The following is a 23,239-nucleotide window of genomic DNA, read 5'->3' on the forward strand; positions in this document are numbered from 1 at the left end:
GAATGCAAGTTTATGGCATGAAGTAAAGGGATCCCGGAGCTGCCTTTTCCAGGGAGATATACTTTGGAAAGATAAAAGAGGGAAAATCCCTAAGGATGTGCAGGCTAGACCTTTATACACGTTAGTGTGTGTTTGTAGGTCTGAGGGATCCCTGAGTGGTCTTCTTTCTCAATTTGGTGGAATCTGTACATATAATGTTGTGAATTGATGTTCGATTTATATTTTTAGACTAATTTGATATATAATGTTTCTCTCTAAATATGAAAGGTTGATGATTTTTTATTACTACACTTATTCTTTCTTTCCATTTTTATTAGTCTCTCTCTCTCTCTCTCTCTCTCTCTCTCTCTCTCTCTCTCGCTCTCTCTCTCTCTCTCTCTCTCTCTCTCTCTCTCTCTCTCTCTCTCTCTCTCTCTCTCTCTCTCTCTCTCTCTCTCTCTCTCTCACTCTCTCTCTCTCTCTCTCTCTCTCTCTCTCTCTCTCTCTCTCTCTCTCTCTCTCTCTCTCTCTCTCTCTCTCTCGCTCTCTCTCTCTCTCTCTCTCGCTCTCTCTCTCTCTCTCTCTCTCTCTCTCTCTCTCTCTCTCTCTCTCTCTCTCTCTCTCTCTCTCTCTCTCTCTCTCTCTCTCTCTCTCTCTCTCTCACTCTCTCTCTCTCTCTCTCTCTCTCTCTCTCTCTCTCTCTCTCTCTCTCTCTCTCTCTCGCTCTCTCTCTCTCTCTCTCTCTCTCTCTCTCTCTCTCTCTCTCTCTCTCTCTCTCTCTCTCTCTCTCTCTCTCTCTCTCTCTCACTCTCTCTCTCTCTCTCTCTCTCTCTCTCTCTCTCTCTCTCTCTCTCTCTCTCTCTCTCTCTCTCTCTCTCTCTCTCGCTCTCTCTCTCTCTCTCTCGCTCTCTCTCTCTCTCTCTCTCTCTCTCTCTCTCTCTCTCTCTCTCTCTCTCTCTCTCTCTCTCTCTCTCTCTCTCTCTCTCTCTCTCTCTCTCTCTCTCTCTCTCTCTCTCTCTCTCTCTCTCTCTCTCTCTCTCTCTCTCTCTCTCTCTCTCTCTCTCTCTCTCTCTCTCTCTCTCTCTCTCTCTCGCTCTCTCTCTCTCTCTCTCGCTCTCTCTCTCTCTCTCTCTCTCTCTCTCTCTCTCTCTCTCTCTCTCTCTCTCTCTCTCTCTCTCTCTCTCTCTCTCTCTCTCTCTCTCTCTCTCTCTCTCTCTCTCTCTCTCTCCCCTTTGTCTATATATATTACTAGTGAAACACCGATGATTACATATTCGAGCTGAAGAAAAACTTACTCCAAAATTACTAAAAAATTCGGGAACTTTGCTGGTATTTCATATTCATGGAATATTTTACTAAATCTTCAACCCTTCTTGGCTTGTTTTGGTCTCTGTAGTTATATCGGGCGATACGTATCATAATGCGATCATTTCTTCAGACAACCACTGTACTTCTTGGTATGATAGGTCCTTGGTATATTCTGCGTGTGGTTGTTTGTAAACATTCATATGCGTGTCAAGGGGAATTGAGGAATTGGTTAGCTAATTTACTCAATAAATGGTAAATTTACGAAAAAGTCCACTACGGGCTCACCATAGCCCGTGCTACTTGGAACTTTTTGCCCCAGGTAGCGAATGTTAAACAACAACAACAGATAAAATTTAGACTATAATTGTCTGTCGATGCATTTAGATTTAGAAGATTTTTTTTCGGAACAGATTTTATCGTAAATCATTACAGCTGCACCTGAACTAAACGTGTGAATTAATTTTCAATCTCTGGGAACAACCAGTCTTTCCCAGATTTCTTTAAGAAATTTACGTGGTGACTACAGCAACTGGGTGAAAGTGTGTATGTTTGTGTGTATGTGACTGTTATTTGAGTGTGTATATGACTGTTATTTCAGTGTGTATGTGACTGTTATTTCAGTGTGTATGTGAGTGTTATTTGAGTGTGTATGTGAGTGTTATTTGAGTGTGTATGTGAGTGTTATTTGAGTGTGAGTGGATATGTATTTGAAATCTCTTCTATCCCGTCACTCATGATCTTAATTTTGCAATGGATTTCTTCTCTTTTACGTGACCATTTCTGACCTTTTCACACACACACACACACCAAACAAGTGGTAATAAAGAAGATTTGGTTTATTCCCCCGTGTGATTCTGACATTTACTTTCACTCCCTCCACCTGCGCACAGGGGAGTAATCAGTGCATTTGTTCCGTGCCCTCCAGTCCTCAGAATGTTTTCCCTGCAGTGGGACGCACTCTGAATATCCATTCAGCGGATATTTCACGACCCTCCACCAATACCTCTTTCACTATTCCGTTCACATCTCCTTTGTTATTTAGTTCTTATATTTTTTTCCTCCGAATCTCATTAATTAATGCTTTCATTGCCTCCTCCACTACCTCCTTCTTCTACATATTCTCCTTCTATATCTTTTTATTTTTTCACGCTATTTCTCCACTTCACCCTTCTCCTCTTTCAATTTCTCCTCTTCCTCTTCTAGCCCTACCTCCTCCTCCTCCTTCTCCAATTTCTTCCCCTCCAAGTTTCCTCCAGAGAAATAGTACGATGAAATTTGGGATGGAGAATATCTGATGAAACAGAGAGGGAAAGATGGGGAAGGCAGGGAAGGAAGAGACTGAAAATGGGTGTGGCATAATGACCGACGAAAAAAAATCCCTCCCACTCAAAAACACCGTATTGGGATAAGCCTCTTGGCTACCATGCTCACGCTCTCCTGACTCGACTAAGACGCGCTTCCCAAGCAAGAGTGCGGATCTTAAACAAACATGCTTTTACCTCTCGTTCTCATGGGTGTTGTGATGATTGTGCTTTTGTCCGACCCCTCACCCCTCATGGGTGTTGTGATGATTGTGCTTTTGTCCGACCCCTCACCCCTCATGGGTGTTGTGATGATTGTGCTTTTGTCCGACCCCTCATGGGTGTTGTGATGATTGTGTTTTTGTCCGACCCCTCACCCCTCATGGGTGTTGTGATGATTGTGCTTTTGTCCGACCCCTCACCCCTCATGGGTGTTGTGATGATTGTACTTTTGTCCGACCCCTCATGGGTGTTGTGATTATTGTACTTTTGTCCGACCCCTCATGGGTGTTGTAATGATTGTGCAAAAGGAAACTACCAAACACAGAATTTTTTATACAGAATACAGGAGTTGATACGCAGTACAGACAGCAAAAGAAGGAGGAACACAGTAGAGAAGGATAGAGTGAGAGAGAGGAAAAAAGGAGAGCGAGAAGTCGAGGAACAGCGAGATCTCGGGAGGAGAGAGAGAGAGAGAGAAAGATCACTAGATAAGATAACTTGAAAGTGGGAGAAAGCATTGGATTGAAATAACGAGCTGGCTATCTAGACTAAAGCTCTCTCGCTCTCTCTTCTTACCTATTCATCTCTCTATCTCTCTCTCTCTCTCTCTCTCTCTCTCTCTCTCTCTCTCTCTCTCTCTCTCTCTCTCTCTCTCTCTCTCTCTCTCTCTCTCTCTCTCTCTCTCTCTCTCTCTCTCTCTCTCTCTCTCTCTCTCTCTTTCTCTCTCTCTCTCTCTCTCTCTCTCTCCCTCTCTCTCTCTCTGAATATTTATATAGTAAAACTTTCATTCTTTTCTTTTTTTTTTAACTTTTCAGTTTTTACTCCCACACCTAAACTTTAATCATCTTTTTCAAGTCCCATCTCCCACAGTTGAATTTAAATTTTCATCCAAACACCTCACGCCCACACCATTCCATCATTACTCATCACCACACCCACTGACACCACCCGCCCACCGCCCCCCACCCCACACCCTGACATGAAACCCACGCCCCCACGGCCCACCCACAAGCCCCCATTGACCCATCAACATCAGAGATTCTATCTCAAGACTCCCGTGGGATCCTAATAGAGCTCTCTTAAACTCACGTTGCCCATCTGTCTCCTGACTTTTATTGATTCTCTCTCCTTTTTATCTGTCGCGTGAGCTTTAATGTGCCTTTGGGGGTTGTGGGTGATCGCTGGTCTAACAGGCTGAAGAGAAAAACTAGTTCTGAAAGTTACTTTTCAAGTAGCATTTAAATTTGCAAGATAAAGTTACTTATTATGCTTATATATTCTATTTAATGAACGCAGATTGCTTATCAGATCCTGATACAATACTCTTGGATGGCTGGTATATATCAACTTGCTTCTTTGACACAATTGCATCCCCCCCCCTCCCCCAATCCATATCTCTCTCTCTCTCTCTCTCTCTCTCTCTCTCTCTCTCTCTCTCTCTCTCTCTCTCTCTCTCTCTCTCTCTCTCTCTCTCTCTCTCTCTCTCTCTCTGTATCTATCTATTTATCTATATTTAACAATTATTGAATTATTTAAATTAACTTGCTTTACATATTTTATTCTTTGAGTTATCTCACATGATAAAATATCATCTTTCAATTCCCTTATCTGGTTCTACATGTTTCTGCGTGCTTGGTCAACCTGCCTCTCCCTGCTGTTCTTCAGCACCCTTTCCTCCCATGTTATCGTTCATATCTCTCGTTATTAATTCATTTTGACCCAAATTTAGATTTAACTTTTGCTGCTCCCCTCTTCGTCAACTGAATTTGCCTTCTGCACTACTTGCAATATAACAGTTCCCTGCCATCTCTGCATCTCATCCCTCCTCACTCTTGTAATCGCCCTTCCTTGCCTCTCACCCCATCTCTTTCCTTCTTCCGAACACTCCCTGGCTTGCAATGCTTCTCTCCCTGGCTTGCACTCCTTCCCTCTCTTTCACTCACTCTTCCTTACTTCTCACCCCCTTCCCTTCCTTCTACTTACCCTTCCTTACCTCTCACCCCCTTCCCTTCCTTCTACTTACCCTTCCTTACCTCTCACCCCCTTCCCTTCCTTCTACTTACCCTTCCTTACCTCTAACCCTTTCCCTCCCTTCCACTCACCCTTTCTTACCTCTAGAGGCTGGAAGTAAGAATAAGAACACGCTTCAACCAATAAGGACAAATCAACCGTCTTCGTTTAAGTAACGGTATAATTTAATTAAACATTAATCATGATAAAATATTTGCTCAGCAACGTAATCCTCTGACTTTTATTTAGCGTTGACATAAATCATTACTCGCACCGTGAGAAGGGACGATGATGATGATGATGATGATGATGATGATGATGATGATGATGATGATGATGATGATGATGATGATGATGATGATGATGATGATGATGATCGCTGCAAGTTGGTGTTTTGAGATTTATGAAAATTAAGGTATCATATCGCAACTTCTGCTTCTTTGTGGAATCCTTCCACGTTGGTAACAATATTTCTAGCAGTGATTGGGATTAGCTTGTGAATCAGGTTACCAGTGCTCACTACCACTCAGAAAGCTTCACTTACTACCACTCAGGAGGCTTCACTTGTTAACATTCCCAAAGCCTCACCCTCTCGCACTCAAAAAGCTTCAACAACTTCCTATAATAAAGGTTCACTCACTAGCATTCAGAAATCATTCTCTCACTAGCACTCAAAAAAGATTCACCAACTAGCATTCACAAAGGCTTTACTCACTAGCATTCACAATGCCTTACTCACCAGCACTCATAAAAGTTTCACTCAATAGCACTCACAATTATCTTCACTAATTGATACTTATTATTGACAAGCGTTTTCCGAATAAAATATATACCTGACTATTCAATAATTTTCCTCTAAGTCAGGTATGTGAAAATAAGCACGTGCACAACCGGCTCTATAAGACCTGCCAGCCTGGATCTTGAGCTGTATTAATCACATGGAAATAGTCTTAGAAAAACCAATAACCAGTTTTTCCGCCTGGGTAGTTACTGAAGGAATTGAGCTGAATTAAAAAAAAAAAAGGTTAATCTTAAAATCTTTCATAAAATAAGATACAGAGAGGACATGATTGTTATATATATGATACAGAAGGGCATTTACATGATTGACAAAAACTCACTGTTGAGGGCAACCGAAAACACATTCGTGCAAACACACACACAGCAAGAAATAAAAATGGTTCAGGCAAGAAAGGAAAACCTAAGTTCCAGGAAATTGGAAAATCGTAATCATACTAATTAAAGAAATAATCAAGACAGAGGAATATCGACTCGTTTTCCGCGTCATAAATTAATTTGATTAATGAAGGGGGTGTGTAGGCGGCTCCTTCCAAGGTCCAGCCGCAAGCTGCAAAAAAATCTCACAGGAATTTTCATTAATTACGTGTTTTACTGAGTCAGTAATGTGGTGAGCGCGAGGCGATTATGGATTTTTTTTATATATATTCTTATTTCCCGTTTTTCTAGCACATGCACACACACAAACACTTACAAATGGTACATACACATGCACACACAAATAAACACAGAAATGTATGCACATTATAAGCAAATGTGTATATATACATGTATATAGATATATATATATATATATATATATATATATATATATATATATATATATATATATATATATATATATATATATATATATATATATTATACATTAGTTTCTTATTATTCAGTGTCCTACTGAGGATTAGTTAAGATGGGATAACTCAGTTTAGGAGGGTAAAATAAATAACCACAGTAATAATTAAAATTATAATAATTCATTGTGCCGTGGGACAGGCAGCCAATGTATGTACACACATGCCAGAATTATTTCGAAGTCCCCGACGAAGGTCGGATTACTGACCCCCTCCTAGGATGCAACCCCACAACAAGGAGACTGACATCTGGATACCTATTTACTGCTAGGTGAATATGGGCCTCAGGTGATGAGAAACGCGCCCAACCAGTTCTCACCGGCCCGGGAATCGATTCCGGAATTCCCGATTGTGAGTCGAGAAGGAACCCGACAGTACTATCGGAACCCTTAGTCCCTGACGATGTTAAGTGCTCGTCTCAGTCTGTATAGAGTTCAAGAAGTACGGTTAGGGACAGCTTCTAAGCTTTCAATGATATGGGTGCTGATAACGCAACCATTGCAGGCTGAATAGATCAACGCTAAATCGCTTAATATTGATGATGATTAGTTTTTCCATCTATGTGGCTCTGGGTCTTCATACCTGTGTAAATATTTGCATGGTAGAGGTATAGGATGATAACACAAATATATGTAAACTAGAATTTCAGCGACACAGCGCCCTTCATCCTGGCATGAGGATGAGAAGACCTGATCCAAAGACATTGACTACATTTGTTGTAACTATATTACAGAGAAGCTTGAGAATGATCATGTAATAATAATAATAATAATAATAATAATAATAATAATAATAATAATAATAATAATAATAATGATGATAGTAATAATAATTAATAGAAGTAATTATTTGTTTATTAGAAACATAAAGGATCATATTAATGCAGTTACTTAGTAAGAACTTTATGTTTATAATTAATCCACAAATTATTCACAGACTGACAGAGCTAATTAAATAAATACATGTGCCTTGGTATTTCACTTCACGTTTATTCGATAAACAGCAAAAATTGTATTTTCACTCTTCTCCTGGGCAGTTGAGCAGCGTAAATCTGTCAAAGGAAATGTATTAAAATATTTAGTGAGAAGCTTTTCTCAAATGGAAACGTGAAAGCTTCTTTTCCAACCAGACTCGTTTATATCACTGCAGATGGTGACCTTGTGAAGCATGTTATATCACATGGAATATCCTTCATATCCTTAAATCCTTAAGCTGTAGGTACCGGATGTATAATGCTCCCATTATGCGAGTAATTTAAGTCTGAACTAGAGCTCATATTCGCTGATGGTGAGCCAAGATCATTTTTAGATGCCTGGGACTGATCTTTAAGAGGCTGTCTTCAACATAGTCTTCTGAATAAAAGTTCTGAATAGTTCTGAATAGCAGAAAACGGCTTAACCGTTTTCTGATGAAATTGTTGTCCTTCGCAAGAGATGTTCTGTTTTCGTATTTACGGGGAAAGGTACATAAAAGTAGAAACAACCTGAGGGAAGAAGGGACTTAAGGCGAGAAGTGACTTTACAGGAATAGTGACTTAAGAAGAAAAAGAGAACTTGATTGGAGAGAGAACTTGCGTGGACAAATATACGCATGTGCGCCCGCCATTTGCTATTCATTTTACGAACTCTTTCCGACTCTGTGATCTGAGCTGATGATGGATTTTCGGTGTCTGATGGGCGCTGACCGTTAGCCAATCACGGAAGATTTCCTTTGCCTCTCAGTGAAATATTTTTTTTTTCGTTGTCATTTTAATCAGGCCAATCTCGTGATTCTGTCGTGGACGGGAGGTTCAGAGTTTCTCGTCACGATAGTGTTTTATTTCAGACGAAACATTGCTTTAATACATCCAAGACAACGTTTTAATTCAGGCAAGGAGGAATTTTAAGATAGTGATTGTATTGATCAGTTACGATCATGATCAATACAATCAAGATTGTGTTGCAATATAGTCGCGGTAGTGTTTTAAAAGTCATGAAAGTGTGTTAATACAATCTTTGGAGCTTTATTAATATGAAGAGAGATTCTAAAGAGATCCTAACCCAAGAACAGAGATTCTGGGGCGATCTCTAACTAAGCATCTTAGGAGATCCCAACCAAAGATTAAGAAAATCCCCTTGCCAAGAATATCACCCCTCGTCCAGCCCGTTCACGACTGTTGCAACCATGAAAGTTTGAGCATTCCAGGAAGCAAATTGATTCATCGGATTTCGGAGGCAGAGTGTCAGAGGCAAGGTTTTGGCTGCTGAACCTTCCCTACCTCCACATCCCTCCCTTCACCCCAAAAAAATATATGCCATCCTTATACACACAACCCCCTATGTGACACCCCTGCACACACCACCCCTCATATACACCACCCCCGCACATATCACCACACACATATAAATCCCTATACACCACCTACGCAGAAACCTCCCACACAAACACACGGAATCAGCAACAATTTTTCTTTTTCAACACCACACGCAGTCCACCTCCACACACACACACACACACACACTCCCCACTCATACACACACAACACACCCATACGCGCTTCCCGCATCATACAATCCATCCACCATATCACCCAGTATTCAATCCACCACCACACACTTCACCTCCACCACCTCACACATACGCACCCCAAACCCACTCTCCCCTTCAACTCCGTGCAGGGAGAAATGGAAACGCTCTTCAAGAAAGACACACTCTTGTCTGAAGATACAGCGTGGATGAGGATACATTCAGCCATGGCCATCTTCGGGTCGCGGATCAGAGTGGGACGTCTTCTGTAATATTTAGCCCACCACCATGGGATGGAAATTTAGGTTTGCTAAAGAATCGTGTGACTGACGGAATATTTCAGCCTTCGACGGAAATCATGATTTTAACTAAAACTTTGCAAGGCCTTACATCGAGTAAATAACTAGAGGTGAATGTATTTAATTCCCAATTGATTGATGAAGATTTAGCCACTCAAGACGTGGCCCTTTACGGGATTTTAATTGTAAATATGGTAAATATGAGTAGCACGTAAGTGGTAGATTTTTTGGAGTGAATGTGATCTACTTGTGCTACCTCACAAGTTATTGTTTAAGATTCAGTTACTCAGAACGAAGTGTCCATGTAGCACGGGCTATGGTGAGCCCGTAAGCTACCTCACAGTAGGAGCTGATATATGAACGTTCGGTATGATGTGGTGTTGAGCTTAAGATCTGTCAGCTGCGGGAGAGATATTAAAGTCGGTAAACCGTGGGAGGGTTATTAAGGCCTCTCAACCGCGGGAGAATTATTAAGGTCTATCATCCATGGTAGGGTAATTAAGGCCACCACACTAGCTTACTGACCAACCATTTAAGTTTTCAACATGGGTCAGGACGTAAGAAAATTCACAGTGTATTTGCGCCGATAAATAGGAGACATTATGTTCTTTCATCAAAGTAGTTAGTGATCTTAGACTCGGCTTTCTAATAGGAATAGGATATACAAAATTACAGGAAAATGGATTGCATGATACATTAAAAAAAACATACAATATTATTTATTTAAAAATATATAATTTTGTACAACATATAGAAAATAATACAACGTAAACACTGCATAACAACTGACACACACACACACACACTTAAGTTCTCAATGGGACGCTGTCTCATTATTTTTCACGTGTTAATTTCTCTGTGTTAATTTTACACACACACACACACACACACACACACACACACACACAAATAGGTGACAAATAGGCAAATAGGTGAGTACACACACACACACACACATTATATGTATATATATATATATATATATATATATATATATATATATATATATATATATATATATATATATATATATATATATATATATCCAGAGGAAATATATATGAAGTATAAATAGAACGTGTCCCAACTCCCCTCCCCCCCCCCCCCTAGCGGCAAATAAAATGAGCCTGTAAAAACTCTTCATCACCTCTGAAAATCAGTTCTACCAGGGAATATTGGCTGAGCGAGACCTCGAATAATATTATGAGCAGGAGGAAGGAATTCAGACGATGTGGGTCTGGCAAGGAGTGATTAATTTTCTCCTTGGTCTGCCCTTAGAGGAAGCAGACTCTCACGGGAAGAAGCAGACTATCCAGGAAGGGGTTACGCCCCCCTTAGGCGAAAGCAGACTCTACTAGAAGGGAGATATCTTTCAAGGGAGCAAGTAGACTGTAATTTGAGGAAGACTTCCCTTCTAAGGCACAGCATCTACATGAGGGAGCAGACTCTCCAGGGAGGGAGTAGACTCTCCTGGTAGAGAGTAGATTCTCATGGTAGAAAGTAGACTCCCTCGAAAGGAAACAGTCTTTCCCCTTTGAGGAAGATAACTATGAGAAATATTACATTGGTATTATGGGGCACTGTGTTTTACTCGACAATGTGGATTCGCACGGTGAATTGTAAATATAAAACTATCGAATGTAAAACTCAAGATATATATTAATTTATATAAAATTAAAACAAAACCAGCATGAAACAATGATATTCATAAAAGAATCTTAAAGGATCTTATGACACACATATTCATAAGTATGTCGTTATCGACACTGTGATCTTATATAGGTTAATACACTCATAACAATTGATTATATTTTGATACGTCACCTTGCAGTCGTTTTTTTTATACATGAGGATTATTATTAAAGAATACAAGATCAGATGCAACATGGACTCGGCATTCAGTCATAGAACTTGCGCTATGATCATAGATCTAGGGATGAAGAAACTATCAAGGTTGACTACAACATGTCAGTAAAGTGTTGAGGAAATACTCGACGAAGTCAGCAAAGTGTTAAGGGAATACTCGAACAAGTCAGTAAAGTGTTGAGTAAATATTCGACCAAGTCAGCAAAGTGTTGAGGAAATACTCGACCAAGTCAGCAAAGTGTTGAGGAAATACTCGACCAAGTCAGCAAAGTGTTGAGGAAATATTTGACCAAGTCAGCAAAGTGTTGAGGAAATATTCGACCAAGTCAGCAAAGTGTTGAGGAAATATTCGACCAATTCAGTAAAGTGTTGAGGAAATAATCGACCAAGTCAGCAAAGTGTTGAGGAAATAATCGACCAAGTCAGCAAAGTGTTGAGGAAATATTCGATCAAGTCAGCAAAGTGTTAAGGAAATATTCGACCAAGTCAGCAAAGTGTTGAGGAAATATTCGACCAAGTCAGCAAAGTGTTGAGGAAATACTCGACCAAATCAGCAAAGTGTTGAGAAAATACTCGACCAAGTCAGCAAAGTGTTGAGGAAATATTCGACCAAGTCAGCAAAGTGTTGAGGAAATATTCGACCAAGTCAGCAAGTATTAACCTTCTCCCTCACGCTGCTCGTCGTTCACGCCGTGATTTACCGCTGTTGTGCTGCGAATTTATGAGAAAGGAAGCTATAACTATAAAATATGAGTAATATTTCATCTTCGGCTGTACTCAGGGAGAAGAAATTGATCGGCCAAGTAGTCTTCACAAACCAGGGAGCGAGAGATAGTACAGTGAGTTGTGGAGCCTGTACCATTGTAACTCTGGGGGCCCTTTATACTTATATATATATATATATATATATATATATATATATATATATATATATATATATATATATATATATATATATATATATATAATATATATATAATGTGTGTGTGTGTGTCTCCGTGTGTGCAAATTGAAGAAACGAACACGTGGTAAATAATGTAAAAATATATGACCACAAACGAATATGAAATAACAAATTACTTAAGCACTTTTTGGTGACTTATCACTTACACATCTCCATGCTCGAGTTATATTCTCGGTCTAGACGCCTTATATAACAAGGATAACAGTGAAGACCATCTACATAAAAGTTTGCTCCCGACAAAAGACCTTTAGTGCATTTGCCTAAAAACTCTCCCAGAGGCCAGTAAAAACTTAATCTCAAAGTGAGTATACTGCAAGGTTTTGTGTACTTAGCGTAATCCGCATTCTACATGTTGGGCTGCTCTCTCTCTCCTTAATGTTCTTACATCCATCAATGCCTCCTCAATCATACGACTTCACGACATCAGTGTTCTGAGTTGGAAATCATAATTCTATGGTCTCGTTCTCAAGTCTGAGCAGAGACAAATGTGTAACCCTGACATTATGTATATATATTTTTTCTCTTGATCTTGCTAATAATTTATCTTTACGACTTTTGGAACATGTTTACAAACTTGAGTTTGTAGCTGGGTTGATAATATAGATTTAAATGCATATTGCAGACTGGCATTGCCATTCATATATTTTTTAATTTAAAACTTCGTTTTTAAATGGTCAGACATAGAGACTATCACATATATAATCCATCAGATATGCTGGCTATCAGACTCACAGAAAATTAGACTCACATATCTTCGGACATCATCACACACAAACCATCCGACACACAGATCATCACTCACAGAACATCAGAGGCACAGACCTTCAGACGCACAGACTATCAGAGAGACCAGCAGACACATACATCATCATTTACATAAACCAGTAGATACACTGGTTTCTGCTACGCAGACCATACGACTCACAGATGAGCAGACACTCACACACCAGAAGACACACAGACCAGCAGACAAACACAGACCATCAGACACAGACCACCATACACACAGAACATTAGACCATCGAAAAGATTACTTTGATAAAAATATGTAAACAACATCAGCTTGTTTCACAAAATTGCTTTATTTTTCTTTATAAAACTATGAATATTTGTAACATAATAAATTGTCATCAACATTTCTAAGTGTCTCCTGAGCATAATATCCAGAAAGACCTCCTTCATTGCTGTAAATTGGCTTGTACTTAAAAAATATATATATATGCATAGGCTCATCTGAAAACAAAATGTCAATTTTCTTATTAAATTTATTTCCAGGATTTTGCTTCTCTTGTCGGTTAAAATATTATTCACACAGGATAACAATTTGTTTTCTCTCTCTCTACAGTACCTCCTAGCAAGCCGGAGATCTTCAATGAATCCGGACAGGTGGTGACAGGAGAGAATGGTGCCTCTATCATCGGCCCTTACAATGAGGGCTCCCCACTCATGCTTACCTGTAAAGTTACTGGAGGTAAGTTATGGGTGGTTCTGTGGTTCACCTGTAGAGTTACAGAAGGTAGGTTGAGCTAGGTCTGTGGTTCGCCTGTAAAATTACAGAAGGTGAGTTGGGATAGGTCTGTGGTTCGCCTGTAGAATTACAGAAGGTGAGTTGGGCTGGTTCTATGATTCAGTGTCCAAGTTACGCCAGGTAAGTTGAAATAGTTCCATTTCGAGTTTATGATCATCGAACGTTCGCATTTCTCAAGTTTTTTGGAGGACTCGGTGGGGGGGGATACAAGGAAACTTTAATTTGGAAATGGAATGGAGGGATGGAGACGGAGTGTGTGTACTCACCTATTTGTACTCACCTATTTGTGCTTGCGGGGGTTGAGCTTAGGATCTTTGGTCCCGCCTCTCAACTGTCAGTCAACTGGTGTAAAGATTCCTGAGCCTTCTGGGCTCTGTCATATCTACATTTGTGTGTGTGTATGTGTGTGTGTGTGTGTGTGTGTGTGTGTGTGTGTGTGTGTGTGTGTGTGTGTGTGTGTTGAACTTGAAGCGTTTGTAGTGTCAAGATTTCCAACTAATTTTCATAATACTTAGTGTTACATTTTCCTTAAGCTGAATTATGACCTTTCCCTCAACAGTCGCACCTACTAACAAACACATTAGCTTACAACTAACATACTAATTGTGTGTGTATTGACTACGCTGTAGATCATCTGTGACATCTCTTTCTTGCAGTATCCACTGGGAATCCTACTTCCAGCTTTGTCCTCTATTTGTGTCCATAATTGTCGTTCATGTTTCACTAATTCTATTGTTTAACACATAAAATACTGCATCTCATTTTACTTTTCTTTTTTCACATAGTATTTTACATGCCGTTATCATATCCGTTGTTCCTCCTTTTTTCCCAGTGAAATTTGAGATAAAAACGTCTCCTTCCACCGTCCAGTCCACCAATATTTCCTAATGTGCTAATGGATCACAAAAATATATATGCAATATATGTAATAAATATGTAAAATAAGAAATTTAACGTAATTCATTAAACATTACGCACTGCGTCCAACAAATCAAGGCATTTCTAGAGAGAATTGCGAGAGAGAGAGAGGCAGGAAGCCCATGTTTACATTGAACGTGTCCTGCAAACACACTTCCACCTCCAAATCAATGCTTGTCTCATTCAGGCAAAAGTGCAAACAGAATGAGTGCAGACTGGAGCAATATGAGTTTGCCCGTGGTGCGCTGGGAGCGAGCGAGAGAGAGAGAGAGAGAGAGAGAGAGAGAGAGAGAGAGAGAGAGAGAGAGAGAGAGAGAGAGAGAGAGAGAGAGAGAGAGAGAGAGAGAGAGAGAGAGAGAGAGAGAGAGAGAGAGAGAGAGAGTGACAAAGATATTCTGTCGTATTAAGAAGTTGTATTTTCTCATTATCTTTCCGTGCATCTTCACCTTCAATTCTTTCACCTTCCACCTTGGGGTCCAATGAACGGCGTTTCGATTACACACCCGAAATGCAATCCTAATTGGCCGTCTTCAGGTAACCTCCTCCACTACAAGGACACTCAAGAAATGAGTCACAGGAATGATATCGTATTCAGCACGCAATATCTCTGAAGAAATATAAGGAAAATGAGAAACATGAGAACATTGGACTCCTGTGCCTAATGGGAAATCATAAATAATTGTATTGACAATGTCCATGAGAATTTGAACTTCGTTTTAACTAATATTTTAAACAATATTAATCTTGATTTGATTTGGAAATTCTTACATGTGATACTTGCTATACCCTTTGCAGTTTAGTCAGAATATGAAACTCGTTATCCACGGAGGATTCGAATCTGTAGACTGCGTACGACTAAGCCCACGATTTAGACCACTACACCACGAATATATTCCAAACGTATTCGTACTTTTCGAGATGTGCTTCACATATAAGTGAATATACACTCAGGTATTAACATAGACGTGGACAATGTCCAGAACTAAAGAATACTTTAGTTCTGGACATAAAGAATATGCTAGTTGGTCAGTAAGTTGACCAACTAGCAAGTATTCATCATTGGATATCATATAAAGGACAGTGGACCGGAATTTTTCCTCTGACGAAAACCTTACAAAAACTGCCCCATACATTAAACTGTTTTAAAGCAGCATCTTTTCCACTGCTCATGAAACGGAGGAAACCAAGCGATTTATCAACAGCAAACTAGCACCAAATTATACTCAACCAACTTCGAGAACACGACGGCACAGCATATTGCCCCAGCCATCATGGGAACATAGGGGATTGGTAAAATGTAATGAACCTATTAGTCCATAAGTGAGATGCTTCACTTTCACCACAACCCATTCACCTAATTTCCGGATGAGTGTCAGGCCGCAGGAAAATGTAACTTACGGGCTATTCGTGCCCGTGCCACCTCTTGGATGGCTTAATCTTCATCAATTAATCACCTTTGTAATCATCCAATCTGTAATCACTTTGTAATCATCCAATTAATCATCCAGTCTCTGCCTTTGATAATGTTAACAAGAGTTAACGAAATACACCGCTTAGCATCAGGCCAAGTAAAATCGTAAAAATGAACTTTGGAGATTTATTCTTTCAACTTCCTTCTCAAGTGAAGAAAATAGAGAAGATTCGCGCTAGAATCATTGATCTCACCCTTTGTCACACTTTATAATATACATATATATATATATATATATATATATATATATATATATATATATATATATATATATATATATATATATATATATATATATATATATGTCGTACCTAGTAGCCAGAACGCACTTCTCAGCCTACTATGCAAGGCCCGATTTGCCTAATAAGCCAAATTTTACTGAATGAATATATTTTCTCTAATTTTTTTCTTATGAAATGATAAAGCTACCCATTTCATTATGTATGAGGTCATTTTTTTTTATTGGAGTTAATTAACGTAGATATATGACCGAACCTAACCAACCCTACCTAACCTAACCTAACCTATCTTTATAGGTTAGGTTAGGTTAGGTAGCCGAAAAAGTTAGGTTAGGTTAGGTTAGGTAGGTTAGGTAGTTGAAAAAACATTAATTCATGAAAACTTGGCTTATTAGGCAAATCGGGCCTTGCATAGTAGGCTGAGAAGTGCGTTCTGGCTACTAGGTACGACATATATATATATATATATATATATATATATATATATATATATATATATATATATATATATATATATATATATATATATATATATATATATATATATAAATTGTTCCCATTTTAGAGAGGAACTACAAAAGTACGAACTTTGGGGACAAAGGCAGTAAAGTTAGTTATAAAACATATTTTACCTTCAATATTCCTTGGTTTGTTTGAAGGTTTCTCTGTTTTGTCTGCAATCACCGGAGGAATAATGAATGCGTCCAGGAAGGTCGGCGTGTTATCATAACGCGACTGAGTAAACAAAGTGCATGAGAGACTGGAGGTGTAGCGTGGATGTGGGAGACTACTGAAGCAAGAGCGAGAGTTGGAAAGAGAGAGAGAGAGAGAGAGAGAGAGAGAGAGAGAGAGAGAGAGAGAGAGAGAGAGAGAGAGAGAGAGAGAGAGAGAGAGAGAGAGAGAGAGATAGAGAGAGAGAGAGAGAGAGAGAGAGAGAGAGAGAGAGAGACAGAGACAGAGACAGAGACAGAGACAGAGACAGAGACAGAGAGACAGAGAGAGAGATAGGAGGTGAAAAAAACACAGATCAGTTTGTCAGCCATTCTCCTATTTAGCCATAATAGAAATCAGAATGACATAATATTTATGTCATTCTGATTTCTGAAGATACAATTGCGTGATTCGTTGTGTTTATTCTTAATAGCGCAATGAGTTTAACGATATTTACACAATTCACTGTCTGTGACGGACGGAAAAAACTAAATTGGCAGACAGAACAAAATAAAGTTATTTGTTTTTGTTGGGTGCTCTAGTGTCATTGATGATGATGTTGGTGTTGGGAATATGGGTGTTGCAGTTGCTGCTTTTGGTGTAGACGGAACTATTTTTGTTGCTGGTATTGGCGGTGTGTTACGATGTTGCAGTGAGTCTGACGTTAGTGAAAGATGATTTTCAGTTATGTTTGTGTTGCTGAGGCCTTTGATGTTATTGATGGAGCCATTCATGGTGTTGCTAGTGTCGATGATGATGTTCCTGATGTCGAAGACATTGCTGCCGATGTCGTTGCTGGCACGGTTGTTTTTGCTGCTAATGACGGAATAAAGCAATAGATATTTGGTCATTTATAATATTTGCATTGAGAATGTCTATATTTCAATATATTGTGAAGTTTGTGCTATATAATATATTCATCAAATTTTAACATGCTAATTTGTTAATGACACGGTTATTACTAATGGTGGGTTATTTCTAACTTGTAATCGTATAGGTGTTGCTGGTGTCTGTGTTTGTGTTTCACGAAGAGATACATTTCTGGAGGAATAAGTTTTGTTTTGTGTGCACGGATACACTACACATTCGTGTGTGTATATTTTTGCACGATCTGACCTCATCACGATCACGAAACCTCTTTGTTTTCCATCTGCCCGAGTTTGTCGCATGAACGGTCAACACATTTTAAATTAACTACAATTTATTTTGGACAATTAATGTACAAACATTTCCAGCTCTTAACAAACGTTTGCGCAGCCAGTATTTAACTATACTATTAGTTTAGGATAAAAAACAAATTATGCATTTATATATGGAATTGAAATACAAGTTTATCACACTTTCCTGATTCAATGAGTGTATGATTCAGTCCATGTACACAGACCTTGATAATGCACTCAGGACATTGCGAAAGATTGTATTTCAGGTCTTTACATAAACTACATAAATATGGAATTTTAACACTGTGTTATTAGTCTGTGACAAGTCACTTCTATAAACTATTATTATTAGTATTGAACAAAATATAGCATGCAACCTAATATAGAAACTGAAGAATGCTGTCCAATATGAATATAAAGAATATAAGCCAATACGGGTATAAAAAATATAATCCAATATAGGTTTAGAGGGTACTAGGGTACTGGAGGATGCAGCCTAATATAAACACTGAAGGACGTTATCCAAAATGACACAGCATGCAGTGGGCAGCACAGTACAGCATAGTATGGAGCGTGCATTCCCCTATGGGACAAGCAGACCTCCAAAATATGCAATATTAGCGGCATTCCTCATACACTGCTCCCTAACTTACGCAATAAACCTCGCAGATAGTTATGGTGTGGAGCGGTGACCCTGTATTGCTACCATTGCTTATCCATCTATCTATTTATATATATATATATATATATATATATATATATATATATATATATATATATATATATATATATATATATATATATATATATATATATATATATATATATATATATATATATATATATATATATATATATATATATATATATATTATATCATTCTATCTATCAGTATAATAAAAAAGAATTATATGCACAAATATTTCTTATATTGTGTATCTTATATTCACAAAAGGGGGAGAGATGTAGTTATTTCGTAAATATCGCTTAATTATTCAGACGAACTCGTTCCCCAAATTCTGTCGAGCTTCTTTGTCAGCAAATAAAATCATGTAAGTAATCGCCATTTTAAGCCATCATCAGTTTCCTACAGCTATCTCTTCCAGGTTTATTACCGGAGAAACAATGGCCAAGATATTCTCTAACCCCGTCCTGTCAGATATATAACTCAGAACTGCCGATAACTTGGTTAATGATGAGTGTAAATACTGGTCCGCGAAGGGGGGGGGGGGATGAGTTATTGAGGGTCTGGCTCCAAGTTTGCGTAGGAATTCATCTGTCTGTCAGATGCTGTGGGGAAAAGTTTTCCCCCCTCCCCCCCTGGCTGTCAGTCAGAGGAGCCGATCATCGGACGGAGCTCAGAACGCCTCGTTAATTATCATGTATTGCTTTTATTGGAAGCGGGAACATTGTACTACTATTATACTACGATATAATCTGTCGAAGCGGATAAAGCGCCGCCCACGATACCTCAGCCAGGTATAAATATCTCAGGTGATTAATCAGTTTACCTACGATGGAAAATATAATATTTACATTTATTATAGCAGTGTATTGGATAAACTTTCTAACCAAATTATACATATATATATACATATATATATATATATATATATATATATATATATATATATATATATATATATATATATATATATATATATATATATATATATATATATATATATAAATTACTTGTAGACAATCACTAAGGAGTTTTGTATAGAGATTTATCCTCTATAACCTCCCAGTTAACCTAGACATTTATCCAATAGAATAAATTGAACAAATGATCAATGATAATTAAAATATTAATTAATAAATACTAATAATAATATAAATAATAATGAAAATATTATTTATAGAAAATATACTCAGCACCACAAAGTCACAGTACCAACAGTTTACAGTATATAGAGTTCTCAGTGAACTCTTGCTTCACAGTGCCAAGAGTTCATATTGTCAGGAGCTCACAGTGCTAAGAGTTCACTGTACCAAGAGTTCACGGTACCAAGAGTTCATAATGTCAAAAGCTCACATTACCAAGAGTTCATCTGACTTGCGGAAAATATTGGAACAGGAAATTATAACAGTCACTGACATCAATGTTTATTTTCAACAGAGAAAGATGTGTTGATGTTGTTAACTATAATAAATTATCACTTTACGATAATGCTTTTCGCCTTGTGCGATAGATTACCATCGTGAATTATGACATATTTCATTCCAGAACAGAAGAATATCTTTCATGTGGTAAATATGCCACATATTCACTCTGGCGTCAACACTGTTACCAACTCGTGGGAACGGTGTTGTTGCTTCTGTCTGGGTTCCTTGTTTTTTTTTGTTTTGATTTTTGTTTTGTGTTTTTTTTTTTTTGGCCGCCACTGATTTACAGAACGTGGCAACCAATCCGTCGCTTGACGGAACAAAATGAAAAACATGGAATATCGCTTGAAGCACATACAGTCGTCATGAATACTAAACCGACGGGCAGTGTAGCATTCAGCAACACAATAACCATCATCAACAATAATAACAATAGAACAACAATAACAATCAAACAATTTCACCTCAATCCTCTGTCACAAACAACAAGCACAATAATCACCATGAACCACAGCCATAATCAACCACGATCGAGATCCACTACCACAACCACACACCACCAAGAACATCACCCACAGTCAATCACCACCTTCAATAGCATGTAGAGGGGGAATAATAGCAACAATGGAAACAACCACCATCTACCACCACCACCATCACCACCACCACCACTACCAACAACATCACCTTCATCATCTCCTATTTCACCTCCATAGTCACTGTCAACCCAAAAAGAAACACAGATGGATGCTATATACCCGAGACCAATAACATAACTGAATGACTCTCTAGGAGTAGTAATACACGAAATACATTAAGTAAAGTGTCTAGAAAAAAATCGAGGCCAATGAAAATTCCGTTTGCAGAAATATTTCCATTTGTCCCATACTTTTTTAATCATCAATTAGCAAAATTGTAACGCTTCTAGCTTCTAGCAAGTTCGGCGTTCGATTCCCGATGATCCAAGTTGGCTGCCTCCGTTTCTTTAGCCCATCCTCCTTTCCCAGTCTGTTTCTATGTACTGTCCAAGCGTAATACCTGTCTACGAACAGAGAAGTTACCCCTTGAAAATGACGGTACCGAGGCGGGATGACGATGGGTGGAGGACCAACAGGACTATAAAAATACATAAAGCACCTGCATTGTGTATTTTTTGGCGTATAGTCATTTGTGTACATGACTATACACAAAGCACCTGCTCTACCCAGTACCTGAAGAGGGTACTATAAACACAGCTGCCGAGGCAGGGAAACACCGCCAGCCAACCTGCGTCCCAAACATCATGAACAGGAAGCCACTTCGGGGGCATAAAAACAATCGCCGTGAGAGAGGGGGAATCTTGGCGAGGGTGTGTGCAACATGAACCCAAAGGTCCTGCTGTGCTTTAAATAAAACAGTAGAAACTGCGTGTATAGAGCCTGGTGAAGATGCTGCGGGTGTATCGTAAATATAAGACCAACTCAGGCATTATCATGCCCGTCGCGTATCTTATCCAGGCAACACTAGAGTACTAGACCATTTAAGACGTGTTTATTTGGTTGGGTTTAACTGTCTCTTTGGTAGATAATTTTACTAAAAAACGCAATATTGCTCATTATCGTTCCTCGTTAGTGGTATATTAATTAGGGATTTCCTTTGCTACCGTCAGGGTAGTCAAGCCAAAATTTACCTGGAGCTTCTGCGTGGGGAATTGAACGAGTACTGAAATGTGAAGCTGTTGGAGGAGACTGAATGAACGGCTAAAGGCTAAGAAAGAACCAACGGAAGGAACACGAATATAGAGATAATCAGAGTGAACACTGAATATAGCGACCAACTGAGTGAACACTGAATATAGAGACCACTTAAGTGAATACGGAATTTAGATAACATCTGAACGAATACTGAATATAGAGACCAGCTATATGTAAATGAGAAGTGAGAGAGAGACCACTGAACGAATATTAAATATAGAGGCCAACTGAACGCCCACTGAGGACAGAGACCAACTGAACGCCCACTGAGGACAGAGACTAACTGAACGCCCACTGAGGACAAAGACCAACTGAACGCCCACTGAGGACAGAGACCAACTGAACGCCCACTGAGGACAGAGACCAAGTGAACGCCCACTGAGGACAGAGACCAACTGAACGCCCACTGAGGACACAGACCAAATGAACGCCCACTGAGGACAGAGACCAAGTGAACGCCCACTGAGGACACAGACCAGTTCCCATCATATTCCCATTAAATATCCATCACATTCTCACACAAGTACCCTCTGCTTCCGTACAATTTATTACACCAATAACTCATCAGGTGATGGATGACGTCAAGCCGTGATTGGCTGGTTAGCATAACCGCTCCATGCAACCAAACATATAAGTTAATAGGCCTTTTATATGTCGCTGTTTATTGTGTCAATAACTTTCCCGGTGATTGAAATATCACATATGAACTGGCAACATAGTACCCAGTTTGTTGATATATATATATATATATATATATATATATATATATATATATATATATATATATATATATATATATATATATATATATATATATATATAAATATATATATATATATATATATATATATATATATATATATATATATATATATATATATATATATATATATATATATATATATATTTGACCAGGCAGTTTTGACCTCTGCAACACATGGTTGTTTGATGCGTAGTTGTTTAATGTTTATGTGCTAATAATAATATTAGTAAATAATACAAATTAATCTTTTCTGTATATTAAGGGGTATCTATTTCGGTATCAGTATTGCTGTTTGTCTCTCTTTATATATGATCGTATGTCTGTCTCTCTGTCTCTCTGTCTGTCTCTCTCTCTCTCTCTCTCTCTCTCTCTCTCTCTCTCTCTCTCTCTCTTTCTCTCTCTCTCTCTCTCTCTCTCTCTCTCTCTCTCTCTCTCTCTCTCTCTCTCTCTCTCTCTCTCTCTCTCTCTCTCTCTCTCTCTCTCTCTCTCTGTCTCTCTCTCTGT

The 23,239-nt window shown here is 38.7% G+C and overlaps 1 protein-coding gene across 1 annotated transcript in view; it reads left to right on the forward strand.

The window, feature by feature from the left end:
• LOC123744935 (nephrin-like) overlaps positions 1-23,239 on the forward strand; it is a 425,786-nt gene that overhangs the window by 321,103 nt on the left and 81,444 nt on the right. Inside the window, exon 4 of the mRNA XM_069306333.1 lies at positions 13,449-13,574. Coding sequence (XP_069162434.1) covers positions 13,449-13,574 — 126 coding nt within the window. The remainder of the gene's footprint in view (positions 1-13,448; positions 13,575-23,239) is intronic.

Source organism: Procambarus clarkii, chromosome 57, assembly GCF_040958095.1.
Source record: "Procambarus clarkii isolate CNS0578487 chromosome 57, FALCON_Pclarkii_2.0, whole genome shotgun sequence".
NCBI lineage: Eukaryota > Metazoa > Arthropoda > Malacostraca > Decapoda > Cambaridae > Procambarus > Procambarus clarkii.